Here is a 14736-nt window from a genome sequence, read left to right as displayed (position 1 = left end):
ACTAGCAGTGAATTTAAGGTACTGGCCCCAAGAAACACCGGCCGGCATTGTACTAAAAACTATAAAACTTCTTCCTTCGATTGAAAATAAACTATCAGTTATTTGAATCTTTTCCCAGTCTTTCTTGTACGATATTTAAAGCTTGTCGCTTTTTATAAGTGTTATCTATAATAAAAAGACCTGTATAAGTAAAATAAAGTCTTTTAAAGGCAATACTTACAAAAATTCACGTCTCCTACTGACCAGTTGATCATGGAAAATTCAAGAGCAGCTCCCAATACGAAAAAGGCCGGTAAAAACCTATACATACCAAAAGTTCGCTTTCCCGGCCATTTATCTAGGAAACTTTTTAATCGTCTACTATAAAAAATCATTGGAAATTTAGCTTTCTTTTATTAAAATAAGGCATTAAGTAGCCATTTGAGGTTATCTATGTTTGCGTAACAATTGTTTCTGTCTTTTTCTAGCACGTTGTTAAAGAGTTGTCGAAAATGGCATGTGCGGAAGTAAGTTTTGATAGTTAGAGGTCGCGTGCATTTGTCCATATAAATATACGAGGGTAATTTCGTTAGTTCTGATTTCAAAGTTTTTTTAATTAACGTGATAATAATAATTAAATTTAATGAATAAAAATTATTAGCGATAAGAAAAAAATAAACATACTTTACTTTCAAATATTTATTTAAATATCTTACTAAAAATAAGTACTATATTGTTTGACTTGCATTAATACAGGGCGGTGTTCGATATTTCACAGGATTTTCAAGTATTTTCATGACAAAAATTTCATAAAAATATTTGATCTAAAATGCTCCGTTTTTGAGATACAGGGTAATCAATTTTTAAGAAAAAAATCGTTTTTACCTATCTTTGGAGCCACTCCAGGATATTTTTATGAAATTTGATAAATCTGTCGATTTTTTTAGCATTAAAATATCCCTCAAAATTTCATTTGAATTGCTAAAAGCACTTGCAAGAAAATTATAATAAATAAAAAAATGACTTTAACCCATTGTAGTTCAGAAACAAAGCAGAAAAAAAAAATTACGTGAGGAATCTTCCCACGAGGGATGGCACATGTACCTCCAACCAAACCAAACCAAACACCCTGTATAAACTTTTTATCTTAAAAATACTTGAAAATCACCCTGTAAAAAAGCGGAAATAAAAAAACTTATTAACAAACACTCAGTATTTCACGAAATTAATCTAGTAACACAAATAAAATCAAAGTCGCAAAAGCGACAAAATAGGATACTAGTGAACAATTAATTGATATCTAAAAATTGTAAACTAAAAAAAAACAATAAATAAAATCGCAGTTCGCAAATAATACAAGAAAATAAGTTATTCATCTCCTGGCTCTGTACCAAAATACCTGTCTCCGAAATTCCCAATACCAGGCAAAACATAAAATCTGTCGTTTATCTCTGGATCTATAGCTGTGGTAACAATCTGGATTTTAGGAAACGCGTAGGCTATAGAGTGCACTCCAGATTCAGCCATCAACAACGAAACCTAAAACGCCCATCTCTAATACTTAGGAATCAGGAAACAAATCTAATATTTTACAACGTTGCCAACACGTGCTAATATTCAGAAATTTAATTCTATAATCTCTCCAGTATACAGGGTCGCTTTTATGTATGGAAACGGTCGATTATTAGGTAAAATATAGGAGGTACCGCAAAAAGTTAAATACAAAAGTTATATGATTTTTAAATATCTATTAGCGAGTAATAAATTTAAGTATACAGGGTCGTCATTCAAATTCAAATTCAAATTTCTTTATTAGACCCCATTAAGTTTTACAGAATAATATTAGTATTAATAAATGTGTGTCTAAAGGGATCGCACTGCGATTAAAAAACCGATACAATGGCACAAAGTGCCAGAGTGGTGCGACCCCAAATACAAAATAGAAATAAATTAAATTATAGAAATAAACAAAATTAAAAAAAAGTAAAATTATATAAAAAAAAGTGAAAATATAATTTTATCAGGGATGAGCGGAGATAAGCAGAGAGGCATAATGAAACAGTGTAAAAACCGGAACAGCAACCAATGACGGGCATATCAGAAGAACAAGATCTCACAAATCAGTCGAAGAAATTATAATATTTACGAATTTAGTAAATGATTTTTAATTTGTTTTTTATAATCTGTAAAGGATTGAAATTTAAAGTTATTAGAAATATTATTCCACAAATGTGGCGCCATGAAACTGAAAGATTTTTGGAAGTTAGCTGTTCGGTGTTGAGGAATTTTAAAATAATGCACTTGTCTAGTCGAATGATCATGGTCAACGTAGTGAAACAATGAGAACAAATAGGGAGGCTGCTCTGTAGTTAAAATTCGATAAATGATGTCATTAAATGAAATTGTCGTCTGTTAGTCATGGATAAAATAGATAAATTTTTAAGATGTGGCGTTATATGATCTCTAAAAGGAATGTTAAAAGAAAACCGTAGACACGAGCTTTGAAGTATTTGGATTTTTCTAGAGAATCTAGCGTTTATGGATGTACCATAAACAACATCGCCATAATCAAATAAAGATAAAATAAGTGTGTCACATAATTGATACTTAGTCTTTGATGGTATATATTTCTTAAGAGACGAACAATTCTTCAACCCTATATAAGCAGCCTTTAATTTAGTAGTTATATGTGCCTGAAAAGAAAGCTTCGCATGAAAATAGACTCCAAGATTTTTAGTCTCTGTAACAATGGGTATCGCTACATTATCTATATGGATATTCATGTTATCAGCCGTATTTGTAATTTTGTTTATATCACTACCAAATACTATAACACAAGATTTACCGGCATTTAATTTCAAATTATGATCCAGAGCATATTTATTAATTTTATTAAGATCGTCGTTAAAATTTAACTGAAATTGTGCCAAATTATTAGTATCTATTCTGCAATAAATTTGAGAATCATCTGCATATTGCTGCAATTCAGAAAACTGTAATTCCTTATTCATATCAGCTACATATAACGAAAATAAAAGTGGTCCCAGAATAGATCCCTGAGGAACCCCAGAAATCATAGGAATATAACTAGATTTTTGTTTTAAACTTCCCCTTTCATGACAACACAATGTGATCTATCTTTTAAAAGGTTTTTTTATCAATTCTAAAGAGCCGTCTGAAAATCCAAAATACTGTAATTTTACTAGGAGCAATGAATAGCAAGAAATTAGTCTAGAGTATCAAATGCTTTGCTAAAGTCTAAAGTCTAGTAAGCTAAGACACGTCATATTTTTATTTTCTTGATTTGTTCTAATATCATTAACCAGCTTCAGTAAACAAGCGGTAGTGCTGTAGTTCTTACGAAAACCAGATTGGGCATTCAGGTATTAGTTTATTTGAATCTACAAATGAAACGATTTGATTATGTAGATGTTTTTCTATAATTTTAGAAATTGCTGGCAAAATACTCACGGGTCTCAGATCGTTGTTATTTAAAGGTTTGGAAATTTTACAGAGAGGTGTTATAATAGCTTTTTTCCATATTTCGGGATAGACATTGTCTAAAATAGAAGTATTAATTATATTTATTACCGCTTTACCACAGTAAGGCATGCACAGCTTTAGTGCTTTAATTGATAAATCATCTTCACCGACAGCATTAGACCGAATAGAATTCGACGAATAATATTTGATGTAACGATACCTCATCTATTAGTTTGAAATTTAGAACATTATCCCCTATTTTTTCATGCTTATTTTGTCTATAAAAATCTATTTTTTTATTTGATGTACTATTAATGCAATTCTGACAGTTCGAAAAAAAAATATTAAGCTTATCTACATCCGCTAAGTTTTCAGGAACTTCTGGACTTGATTTAAATGTTAACTTAAGTCGTTTAGCATCTTTCCAGAAGTCTTTACCAGTCTTTTCCGATAAACCCTTAAAATAACTAATTTTTTCTCTAACTATAGCATGTTTTGTAAAATTCCTGAGTTGACGATAATAATTATAATATGTAATATTATTACATATTTCAATTCTTCTTTCAATTCTAAGCAAAAATCGAAATAACCACAATGTACCTCAAAGCAACCGTTTCCGAATTATTGACTTTTGAAAATGTCACTTAAACAATTCGATATAATTAATTTTGATGTGTTTGGTTTGATTTAATGATGCCATTCTGCCGAAACTGCGATACTGTTGTAACGGGTTTTAAATTCCTATTAGCTACTAATAAATTTAAGTATACAAGGTCGGTCATAAAGTTATGTCACATCAAACTTTTTTTTTTTTTAAATGGAACCCCCTGTATATTATTGCATATTTCAATTCTTCCTTCAATTTTAAACAATAATCGTAATACACAATGTACGTAAATTGAAGAATTGAAACGTTAAACAAAAATGTTGTAATTTCCAGACTTGCTATACTCTCACTTTATACATCTATAAATGCTAACTTGAGAACTAATGTCAAATATTATTAAGTATCACAGTTTCAGCAAAATGGCATCTTTAAATGGAACTAAACATATCGAAATTAATTAAATCAAATTGTTTAAGTGATATTTTCAAAAGTCAATAACTCGGAAACGGTTGGTATGAGAGACATTGTGTGTATTACGATTTTTGCTTAGAATTGAAGGAAGAACCGAAATATGCAATAATATACAGCGGGTTCCATTTAAAAAAATGAAACTTTGATGTGCCACGATTTTATGATCGACCCTGTATACTTAAATTTATTACTCGCTAATAGATATTTATAAACCCTCTAACTTTTATATTTAACTTTTTGCGGTACCTCGTATATTTTATCTAATAGTCGACCGTTTCCATACATAAAAGCGACCCTGTATAATATTCTACTTATTTTACAGGGTATTAAAAAATGCACGACCAAATTTCAGGGGCGGCTGATCCTTCATAAAAAATATGAAATGTTTATAAATACTTTAAAAATACTGGATACTAAGATTTTATCTTTAAAACTACCCATTTCCCAATCCATCTCCTGAAATTTGTGTTTTTTTTCGATCACCGTGTATTTTTAAATCACCCTGTATATAAGTTTTTTTTTAATTAATTTTAAGGCACTCACCAGTAAAATATTACTCTCGGCAACGTCGTGGTCCAATAATACTCTGATAGCCATCATGGCGGCTGCGCCAGTGGCTACAGTGGCGTCCATAAGGATCACCTTGTAATCTTTAATATCTTTGGGCAATCTTAGGTAATACAACTAGGAAAAAAAATCAATTCAAGTATAAAAATACAGTTGAAAAATAGGTTATGCAACACCTCAGGTTCTCCAGTTTGTAGATTAGTTTGAATCAGAATTTTCCCGATCCTTATGTCTTTACAAACGTCACAAACGGCCTGTTCCATGGTTTCTCCAGCCCTTAAAATGGAAACTCCACAAATGTTGTTCGTAGACATTGTTTTTCCTGTTTAAAAATTGAAATTAACCAAAAAAAATGACTAGGAAACGAAAAATCAGAGATATAGAGGTATGGAGCTAACTATCACAAATTAAATTACTGTAATTGCAAAACATTTTCCGGTGCACGTCATCAATCATATCGACATTGACATTAAAGTCTATAAACCTGACTAAATTAAATTTTGGCAAAAATGTTTAAATTTTTTATATATTTTAAGATACCGAGCAGCTCTTCATTTTACTTTATAGAGCAAACGATTGTAACAGATATTTTATTTAGATTAAAGCTGCAAGAATTAGTTTAAAGCGAATTTTATTATCGCTATGTTGGTCACATTGCGCCGTATTCAGCAACGTTGTCGTTTATTATTTGACAATTATCCTAATGTCAGTCATTATTTTGTATAATATCGTATTGTTGTTAAATTTTTTGTGAGTAATTCTCGTTTTCTTGCCTGTTTTCATAGTATTTTTTTAAAAATTGTACTTTTAAGCACAAACAGTTCTTTTAAGAACTAAATTTTCCAGTTTTTGTATTGCATTTCTTGAAATTGTGTGTTGAAAATATGCCGAAGCATTTAAACAGTCGAAGCAAAGAGCTTGTAGCTTGCCTGATAAACTATTTTGAACGAGAACGTGACTGCAGTCAGAGAACTAAGTTTGATTGATAAGCACAGTATACCACTTTCAAAGTTATTTCTACGTTAGTTTTTATTAAATTCTGTGATTATTAGTTTGTGCATTAATAGCACCCTTTTACTTGTTATTACCACTTATGGCGTTTTAAGATGTACCCATAATAACGCTTAAAATAATGTTCATATTGAACTAGTTTTTGCCAATATGTAGTAAGTAAAACAATCTATAAAACAAATAAATCAATTAATTACTAAAATATTAGTTATTAAATTAAAAATAAAACGTAAAAATCTCTAAAATATCATGTAATGAATATATTGTTTGTCAATTTTAAATTAAGATTCATCTCATAAATCCATCGCAATCTGGCAGCGCTGTCACTATCGCTTGTCACTCAAAGTTGATCACGTGCATTGGCTAGCTAAACTAGGTATACAAAATAGAAAATGCCATTTTCTACTGAAATAATTGAAAGTGATAAAGTATTATTATTATTTAATGATCTCCCATGTAGACCTAAAGCTCAAAACATGGTGACCACAATATAAGATTTTCGGATACGCACTCGTCGAGCAGTTGGCATTCTCCTTACCTCTATATCCCTGACAAAACTAAATAAGGTATATACCTTGATAAGGTACGCCCTGAGGGGTTTCGACGATTTTATCGTTGAAAATCATAAGGCTCAGGGTGTATTCTATCACCAATCGTATCAGTCTTTTGCTGTAAAATATAAATTCATCCCTGGGAGTGTCCTTGTTGCGGATAAACGTGTGAAGTCCCTTTATCTGAGGCGTTGTGGGTAATAATTTGACAGTTGGTGGTCTAGGACCGCTATTCATAGCGTAGGCATGAGCAAGTTCTTCTCGCAATTTGAAACCACGCTAAAAGTGGTATATTTTGACGTTTCTTACGACAGAAAAGTAAAAAAGTGATTTAATTGTCTATATTAGGTTTGTTCCAACAGAAATTTATCCACATACTCAATATCACTATCCTTCGTCACTCACAGAGCTGCAACAAGTCAGTTTTAATTTTAAAAAGACTGAAATCTTAAGTCATTTCTAAAATCAAAATGATTAAAGTCTTAATAAGTCTTTTAGTTCTAGTCAAGTCCTTTCTGTAAAGACTTAAATCAATATAACGTTATTTAAGTCGTTTGTATGACTTAAGTCTATATTTTTCACTTAAATCATGATGATCTGCAAGCAGGGTTCGGAAGTAGTTAATTAAGACGTAATTTACCTGATTAACTGCGTGTAGTTTTTCTTCAAAAACTACGTCTTTTCCCGTTCAATAACTACATGAAAACTACGTTAATAAACTATGAATTGATATTATGAATAATTTTGCTTTGTGCCAAGTGCTAGAGGGGATTCCCCCAGTACCTGACCAGGAGCTTCCCCACCAACGACAAGGTCTTGCATCTCCAAGGGGGTTTCCCCACATTTTCGACGACACTACAGTCAGGGACAAGACGATGAGTGAGATGCTTCTTAGACCAAGCCAAGTGCTAGAGGGGATTCCCCCCAGCACTTGACCAGGAGCTTCCCCACCAACGACAAGGTCTTGCATCTCCTAGTGGAAGATTTTCTTACTAAGTATCATATTATTAATTTTTTGTAGATACAGATGAGACTAAAACCACATAAAATAAAACGGTTAATTTTCAGAACAACTACAAACACAAAAATGTGTTTTTTTTTATAAAATTTAACCGATTTTGTAGTACTTTATATGCATCTATTACAGATAGATGTCATTAAATGTCTATTAAAAAGTGGTGATGTGTTTTGATCACTATGTTATATATCGATGGAATAAGCTAAGGGTTGGAGGATTTTAAGGTACTCTTTAATATATTCGGGATAAATTTTTTTTGTTCGACTTTCGGGCTACATAACGGAGTCGGGGATTCACTTGAAAGACAACAGACCCACTAGCCTGCGTAACACGACAAATAATCAAAACCAGTTCCGAAAAACTAACATTTTATTTACTAGTGGTATTGAGCATAGTTTTTTTTATTCTGCTGCTTGGCTGCCGCCTAACAGTTCTGACTTCAGCCTTTTATAAAAAGACTTCTTTTTAATGACATAAGTCTTTTGTAAAAAGACTTAATCTTATCGTTCGCTAAACGTTCTGAGTAAAAGAACGGTTCTCTGATGTGTTGGAACGAACCTGATATATCCACGTAAGTATATATGATCTAGGATTATTGATTATTTACCAGCTGAAGTTGAGTGTGAACATGCTGAACAATCAACTGAATGGCAACCTCATTTTCACCGCCTCTAGGAACTATAATATCGGCATGGCTCATCAATGGCGCAATATAATGATTAAAAGAAGGCTTAAAATAAAAATAAAAATCTGTTAATTTTACATCTACAGGGTGAGTCTTAAATAAGTGCAAATATTTTGCTGGAAGATCTCGATAAAAGAAACATATTTTCTCTTTACCGTGTTTCAAATAAGAGATTTTACTTTTAAAATTAAAAAAAAAAGATTTATTGATTAAATTTTGCGAGAACTACTGGATTTTTTCTGTTTTTTTTGTTGCCATATTATCAAGAAATTATGTTTTTTAGCTAAAAACTAAAAAACTTTCCAAAAAATGCGAAAAAAACTCATAGACGTGTTTCTGGGATCGAAATATACCACCCCTAAAAATACTTGCACTTATTTAAGACTCATCCTGTATATTAAACAAATAAAATAAATATTCTAAATAACTTAAAAACTATTAAAACTAAAAAAAATGGTGTCACAGTAGCCTTAGAAATAACAACTATTGATAAATTTCTTCAAATCACGAACCCTATAATTCTCATATTTATTTAAAACAAATTCTGTTAAAAAGACTTTTTAATATTCTCTTAAAACTTTTTTATACCAAAAAAAAAAGCTCTTACCTGAACCATGCTAGTATACTGTTTCAAAACACCCTCCAAATCTCTACCCCTCTGGCTTATATCCCTTCTAAGTCTCCTGGCTAGTCTTACATCAGCGTCTACATCGACAAAAATCTTCATGTCGAGCATTTCGACCACTTTCGGATTGTGAAAAGTCAGAATACCTTCAAATATAATAACATTCGCTCCATACATCGTTTTCTAAAACATATTTCTTTTTGTATTTTTTTTTGGGCGTCGCGTCGTGTAATAAAATTACGCGTACGCCTCTGAGGTTAAAAGTAGTTCAAATGACCGACCGATATCATGCGATGTTGCCAATAGTATAATTAAATCTTTGAGTAAATGATTAAGGAAGGAGCACCGAACAAAAATTTTAAAGGAGTATAATAGGGTGGGGATCCTTGACAGTTCTGTTTGACGATTCACTTGACACATTTGAATTTGATTTGAAATTTTGCGGATTTGTCAGTCTTTACTGAGCTTATTTTATGTTATTTATTATTTATTCTACTACTGATAGTTGTTTGGAGGTAGTAAATCTAGAAGGAAATTGTGCCAGAACTTAAATTAACAGTGTCACTATTGCGATTGTTCGAAAAAGACTGTAAAATAGTTAGTAAGTGACTATATAATATACATACTTGTAGTAAACCGATCATTTATGAAATTCACTTAAAATTAACTAATTATATATATTTTTTTTCTTCCATTTTTGATTTTATTTTCCTACCTGTCAAAAATTAGATGTCAAAGATTAGATGTCAAAGAATTTAGATACGTCAATTTGACTTACCTGCTTCAGGAGCGTATCGAATGTTTGTGTTAATAAATAATTATTATAACTTAGCTATTTTTATTGGAAATATGTAGATTAAATAACTGTATAATACACGTGTAGTATACCAATAAATTATAAAATTCACTTTGAATTAACCAATTATGTACCTTTTCTTACTTCTCTCACTGTCAAAAATAATTAGGATACTTAAATTTGAATTATAGATGTTTCAGTAGCGTACCTCCAAATTTTTGTTATTAAATAATTATTATAACTCATCTATTTTTATCAGAAATATATTTTTTTTAATAATTGCTCCACCCAAGTTTGTTAATGTGCTCCTTCCTTAATCTTTTTAATCAAAGATTTCAATAAAAAATATTAATATATATACCGGGTGCGTCTCAAAAGTGGCTCACCTCTATAACTTTATATTTGGTATGTTAGTATATGACATAAATTAGAATTGATTGACGTATTCAATTCTTTTCGGTCACCTCCTGTTACACCAGAAATGACTACAACTTTTGATTTTTTAATAGCACCCTCGGTATTTTTTTTACTTTATTCGAAAGAAAATGACACTCTGAATAGAATGACATATCATATGTCAACATTTGACATTTTCGCATATGGTGTATTTGAAATTATAACTTGCGGTTCGTAACGAAAATTTGACTCGAAATACCAAGTGTGTGCTATCAAATTATTCGTAAAAAAATGCTTTTTCCAAATATGCTAATGAGTCACCCTCGTTCCATTTGAAAAAATTGAGATATGATTAAAAATACGATTTGAGCATTTTCTAACTGGCCAGGACAAGACATTAATAATATTAGACGATCAAATCTATTTTTTCAAGGCTCCTTGATTAAGAATTAGTGTTTTTAACATAGCCATGGCACTCTAGATTGAATTTTAAAATACGATTTTTGATTTTTATTAAGCGAGAATGTCAAAAGTTGACATGCGATACGTCATTCTATTCAGAATGTCATTTTCTATCGAATAAAGTAAAAAAAATTCGAGGGTGTCATTATTTAAAAAACAAAAGGTATAGTCATTTCCGGTGAAACAGGAAGTGACCAAAAACAATTGAATACGTCAATCAATACTAATTTATGTCATATACTAACGTACCAGATCTCGTATTTTTATCTGAAGAAATAAAAGTTATACGGGTGAGCCACTTTTGAGACGCACCCGGTATATAGATGGGCTAGGAAAACATATATTCGATATTTATCGATATCGATTTTGCGGAGATAATACATTTTTAACATTTTTTTACATTTTTTTTACTGTAATACGACATTATAACGACAAAAAAAAAGGAATAATCATACAAATACCCATCCCTCTGACAAAAACTTACCGTTCTATTTTCCCTAGAATGCGTCAAAAAATTATAAATGGGCACCTCAACTTTACGTCCTTCTTTTAAACGTTCCAGCGTAATTATCAGCAGTTCCCAATCGAAAGCGTCAGGATGGTCGAAGTTATACTCGTTTTTCTCGGCTATTTCGTGCTGTTTCTCGTTCAGAATCTTATAGAACGAATCCATGCTCAAAAGAGTGACCCAAGGCACTCCTAAGGACTCTATTATTTTTTCTGTTACGGTTGTTTTTCCTGATGCGCTTCCACCGCATATTCCTTTAAAATTATAAGAAACTTCTTACTAACAGCTTCTAAATAGGGGGATTTGAAGGAGATGTTTGAAAAAGTGTAGTTTCAAATGTTGAAAGTAAAAAATTAAAAAAAATTATATTTTTACGCAAATACAATAATTTTTTTAAAAACAGTTGTTTTTTACATGTAATAAATAGTTTATTACACATAAAAATAGTTTTTTCCTTGCAACAAATAATTTTTTACGTGTAAAAAAATATTTTTTAAGCGTCAAAATAGTTTTTTACGCGTAAAAAAGAGCTCTTTACGTGTAACAAATAGTTTTATACGAGTAAAAAATTGTTTTATACGTGTGTAAATAGTTTTTCATGCGTGAAAGAGCTTTTTACGTGTGAAAAATAGTTTTTTTACGTGTAACAAATAGTTTAATACGCTTAAAATAAAAAACTACTAAATAATTTTACTCCAATTTTTAAAATTAGTTTTTTCCTTGCAACAAATATTTTTTTACGTGTAAAAAAATATTTTTTAAGCGTCAAAATAGTTTTTTACGCGTAAAAAAGAGCTCTTTACGTGTAACAAATAGTTTTATACGCGTAAAAAATTGTTTTATACGTGTGTAAATAGTTTTTCATGCGTGAAAGAGCTTTTTACGCGTGAAAAATAGTTTTTTTACGTGTAACAAATAGTTTAATACGCGTAAAATAAAAAACTACTAAATAATTTTACTCCAATTTTTAAAAATAGTTTTTTCCTTGCAACAAATATTTTTTTACGTGTAAAAAAATATTTTTTAAGCGTCAAAATAGTTTTTTACGCGTAAAAAAGAGCTCTTTACGTGTAACAAATAGTTTTATACGCGTAAAAAATTGTTTTATACCTGTGTAAATAGTTTTTCATGCGTGAAAGAGCTTTTTACGCGTGAAAAATAGTTTTTTTAAGTGTAACAAATAGTTTAATACGCGTAAAATAAAAAACTACTAAATAATTTTACTCCAATTTTTACATTAATTTGAAGAATTTGAAGGATATGTTTGAAAAAGTGTAGTTTCAAATGTTGAAAAAGTGAAAAATTAAAAAAAAATTATATTTTTAGGCAAATACAATAATTTTTTTTTAAAACAGTTGTTTTTTACATGTAATAAATAGTTTATTACACATAAAAATAGTTTTTTCCTTGCAACAAATAATTTTTTACGTGTAAAAAAATATTTTTAAGCGTCAAAATAGTTTTTACGCGTAAAAAGAGCTCTTTACGTGTAACAAATAGTTTTATACGCGTAAAAATTGTTTTATACCTGTGTAAATAGTTTTCATGCGTGAAAGAGCTTTTTACGCGTGAAAAATAGTTTTTTACGTGTAACAAATAGTTTAATACGCGTAAAATAAAAACTACTAAATAATTTTACTCCAATTTTTACATTAATTTGAAGAATTTGAAGGATATGCAACAAATAAGTGTAGTTTCAAATGTTGAAAAAGTGAAAAATTAAAAAAAAATTATATTTTTAGGCAAATACAATAATTTTTTTTTAAAACAGTTGTTTTTTACATGTAATAAATAGTTTATTACACATAAAAATAGTTTTTTCCTTGCAACAAATAATTTTTTACGTGAAAAAATATTTTTTAAGCGTCAAAATAGTTTTTACGCGTAAATAAGAGCTCTTTACGCGTAACAAATAGTTTTATACGCGTAAAAATTGTTTTGTAACGTGTGTAAATAGTTTTTCATGCGTGAAAGAGCTTTTTACGCGTGAAAAATAGTTTTTTTACGTGTAACAAATAGTTTAATACGCGTAAAATAAAAAACTACTAAATAATTTTACTCCAATTTTTAAAAATAGTTTTTTCCTTGCAACAAATATTTCTTTACGTGTAAAAAAATATTTTTTAAGCGTCAAAATAGTTTTTTACGCGTAAAAAAGAACTCTTTACGTGTAACAAATAGTTTTATACGAGTAAAAAATAGTTTTATACGTGTGTAAATAGTTTTTCATGCGTGAAAGAGCTTTTTACGCGTGAAAAATAGTTTTTTTACATGTAACAAATAGTTTAATACGCGTAAAATAAAAAACTACTAAATAATTTTACTCCAATGTTTACATTAAATTGAAGAATTTGAAGGATATGTTTGAAAAAGTGTAGTTTGAAATGTGATAAATTTAAAAAAATATTTTTTACGCGAAATTTTTTTTACGTTTAATAATTAATTTTTTATATGTAACAAATAGGTTTTTACATGTAACAAATAGTTTTTCAGACGTAACAAATAGTTTTTTTACACGTAAAAACAGTTTTTTACGCGTAAAAAATATTTTAGGGTCCCATTTTCGTTTTAGAAGGGTCACTTTTTTATGAAACTAAAAACGACTTTTAGTTCCTAAAATACAGAACAAATTTGTTTACGAAACAACTGAATCTTGGAGAAACCCTGTACATAATTTAAGTAGTTTAGTAAACATTTAGAGAATCAACAGATATTACCCTTAATATTATCTAACATTTTTATTTACCTATAACAAAAGGTTCAACTTTCTGTCCTTCACTGTTGTACCAAGGTGGTCTACCAGCAGTATATATAGTTCTTTGGGCCGTTCTACAACAAGCAAAATCACCATAGAGAATACCTGTATCATTTAGAACTCTCATATATTATTTCCATACCTTATCATAACATCAGTCTTTGATTGGGTGGTGGTACTATGGTTCAAAGATGTAGTTCTTTGTCTCCTAGCTCTTGGAGACTTTTGAGAACCTACAAAATACACACAGAAATTAGAAAACTGATAAAAACGTTTAAAAAATAATTTTACCGGTTGAAGGTGGTCTAGGACAGTACGGTACTGTTATGGGTGAAGCTGGGGTATTGTAAAAATCACCACTTCTTTCTTCATGCTCTTCAACATCGTTAAATACTACATCGGAGTAATCTTGCTGCTCAATTATATCACTAAAACAAATAATAACACGTGTCTATTAAGATCAATGATAAACGCATTTTTCTCCATCTAAAACCAATTAATATTAATTATTACTAGATAAATATTCATTAAACTAACTGGGAACCCCACAGTGTGTTTATTTTATAGCACTCGCTATATTGTCAGGTTATTTTTTTTTAATTAAATAAAAAAATACCTAAGTATTTACCTGTCTGAACTAGCCGATGAAGGAGGATCCAGCACTGTTATTTTTGCAGCCATTCTCCAATAAATCTGTGTTAAAATACTTAATTATCACGTTGTTAGCAGCATGCAATCACACGAAATCTCGCTAAAAAAATCTATTTGCAAAAATAAAAATATCTCGCGGAAGAAAGTTTGATCATCTAGTTCACGTTCGTT

General features: G+C 30.0%; 1 protein-coding gene across 1 annotated transcript; it reads right to left on the bottom strand.

Annotated features, from left to right (window-relative positions):
• Nucleotides 1-695: 695 nt before the first annotated feature.
• LOC115890106 (uridine-cytidine kinase-like 1) lies at nucleotides 696-14736 on the bottom strand. Its single transcript, XM_030910249.1, has 11 exons — nucleotides 14543-14736; nucleotides 14206-14342; nucleotides 14057-14147; nucleotides 13906-13988; nucleotides 11136-11413; nucleotides 8980-9180; nucleotides 8295-8417; nucleotides 6693-6948; nucleotides 5284-5429; nucleotides 5084-5224; nucleotides 696-1518 (listed from the first exon to the last, which is right to left on the bottom strand). Exons 1-11 carry the CDS (start codon nucleotides 14593-14595, stop codon nucleotides 1348-1350), a joined length of 1680 nt encoding a protein of 559 aa, XP_030766109.1. The 5' UTR covers nucleotides 14596-14736; the 3' UTR covers nucleotides 696-1347.

This window comes from Sitophilus oryzae, unplaced genomic scaffold (genome assembly GCF_002938485.1).
Source record: "Sitophilus oryzae breed Bouriz unplaced genomic scaffold, Soryzae_2.0 scaffold_85_pilon_pilon, whole genome shotgun sequence".
In the NCBI taxonomy this organism is placed as follows: domain Eukaryota; kingdom Metazoa; phylum Arthropoda; class Insecta; order Coleoptera; family Curculionidae; genus Sitophilus; species Sitophilus oryzae.
Note: the sequence above shows the minus strand (reverse complement) of the source record. Positions and strands in the feature narration are given on the sequence as shown.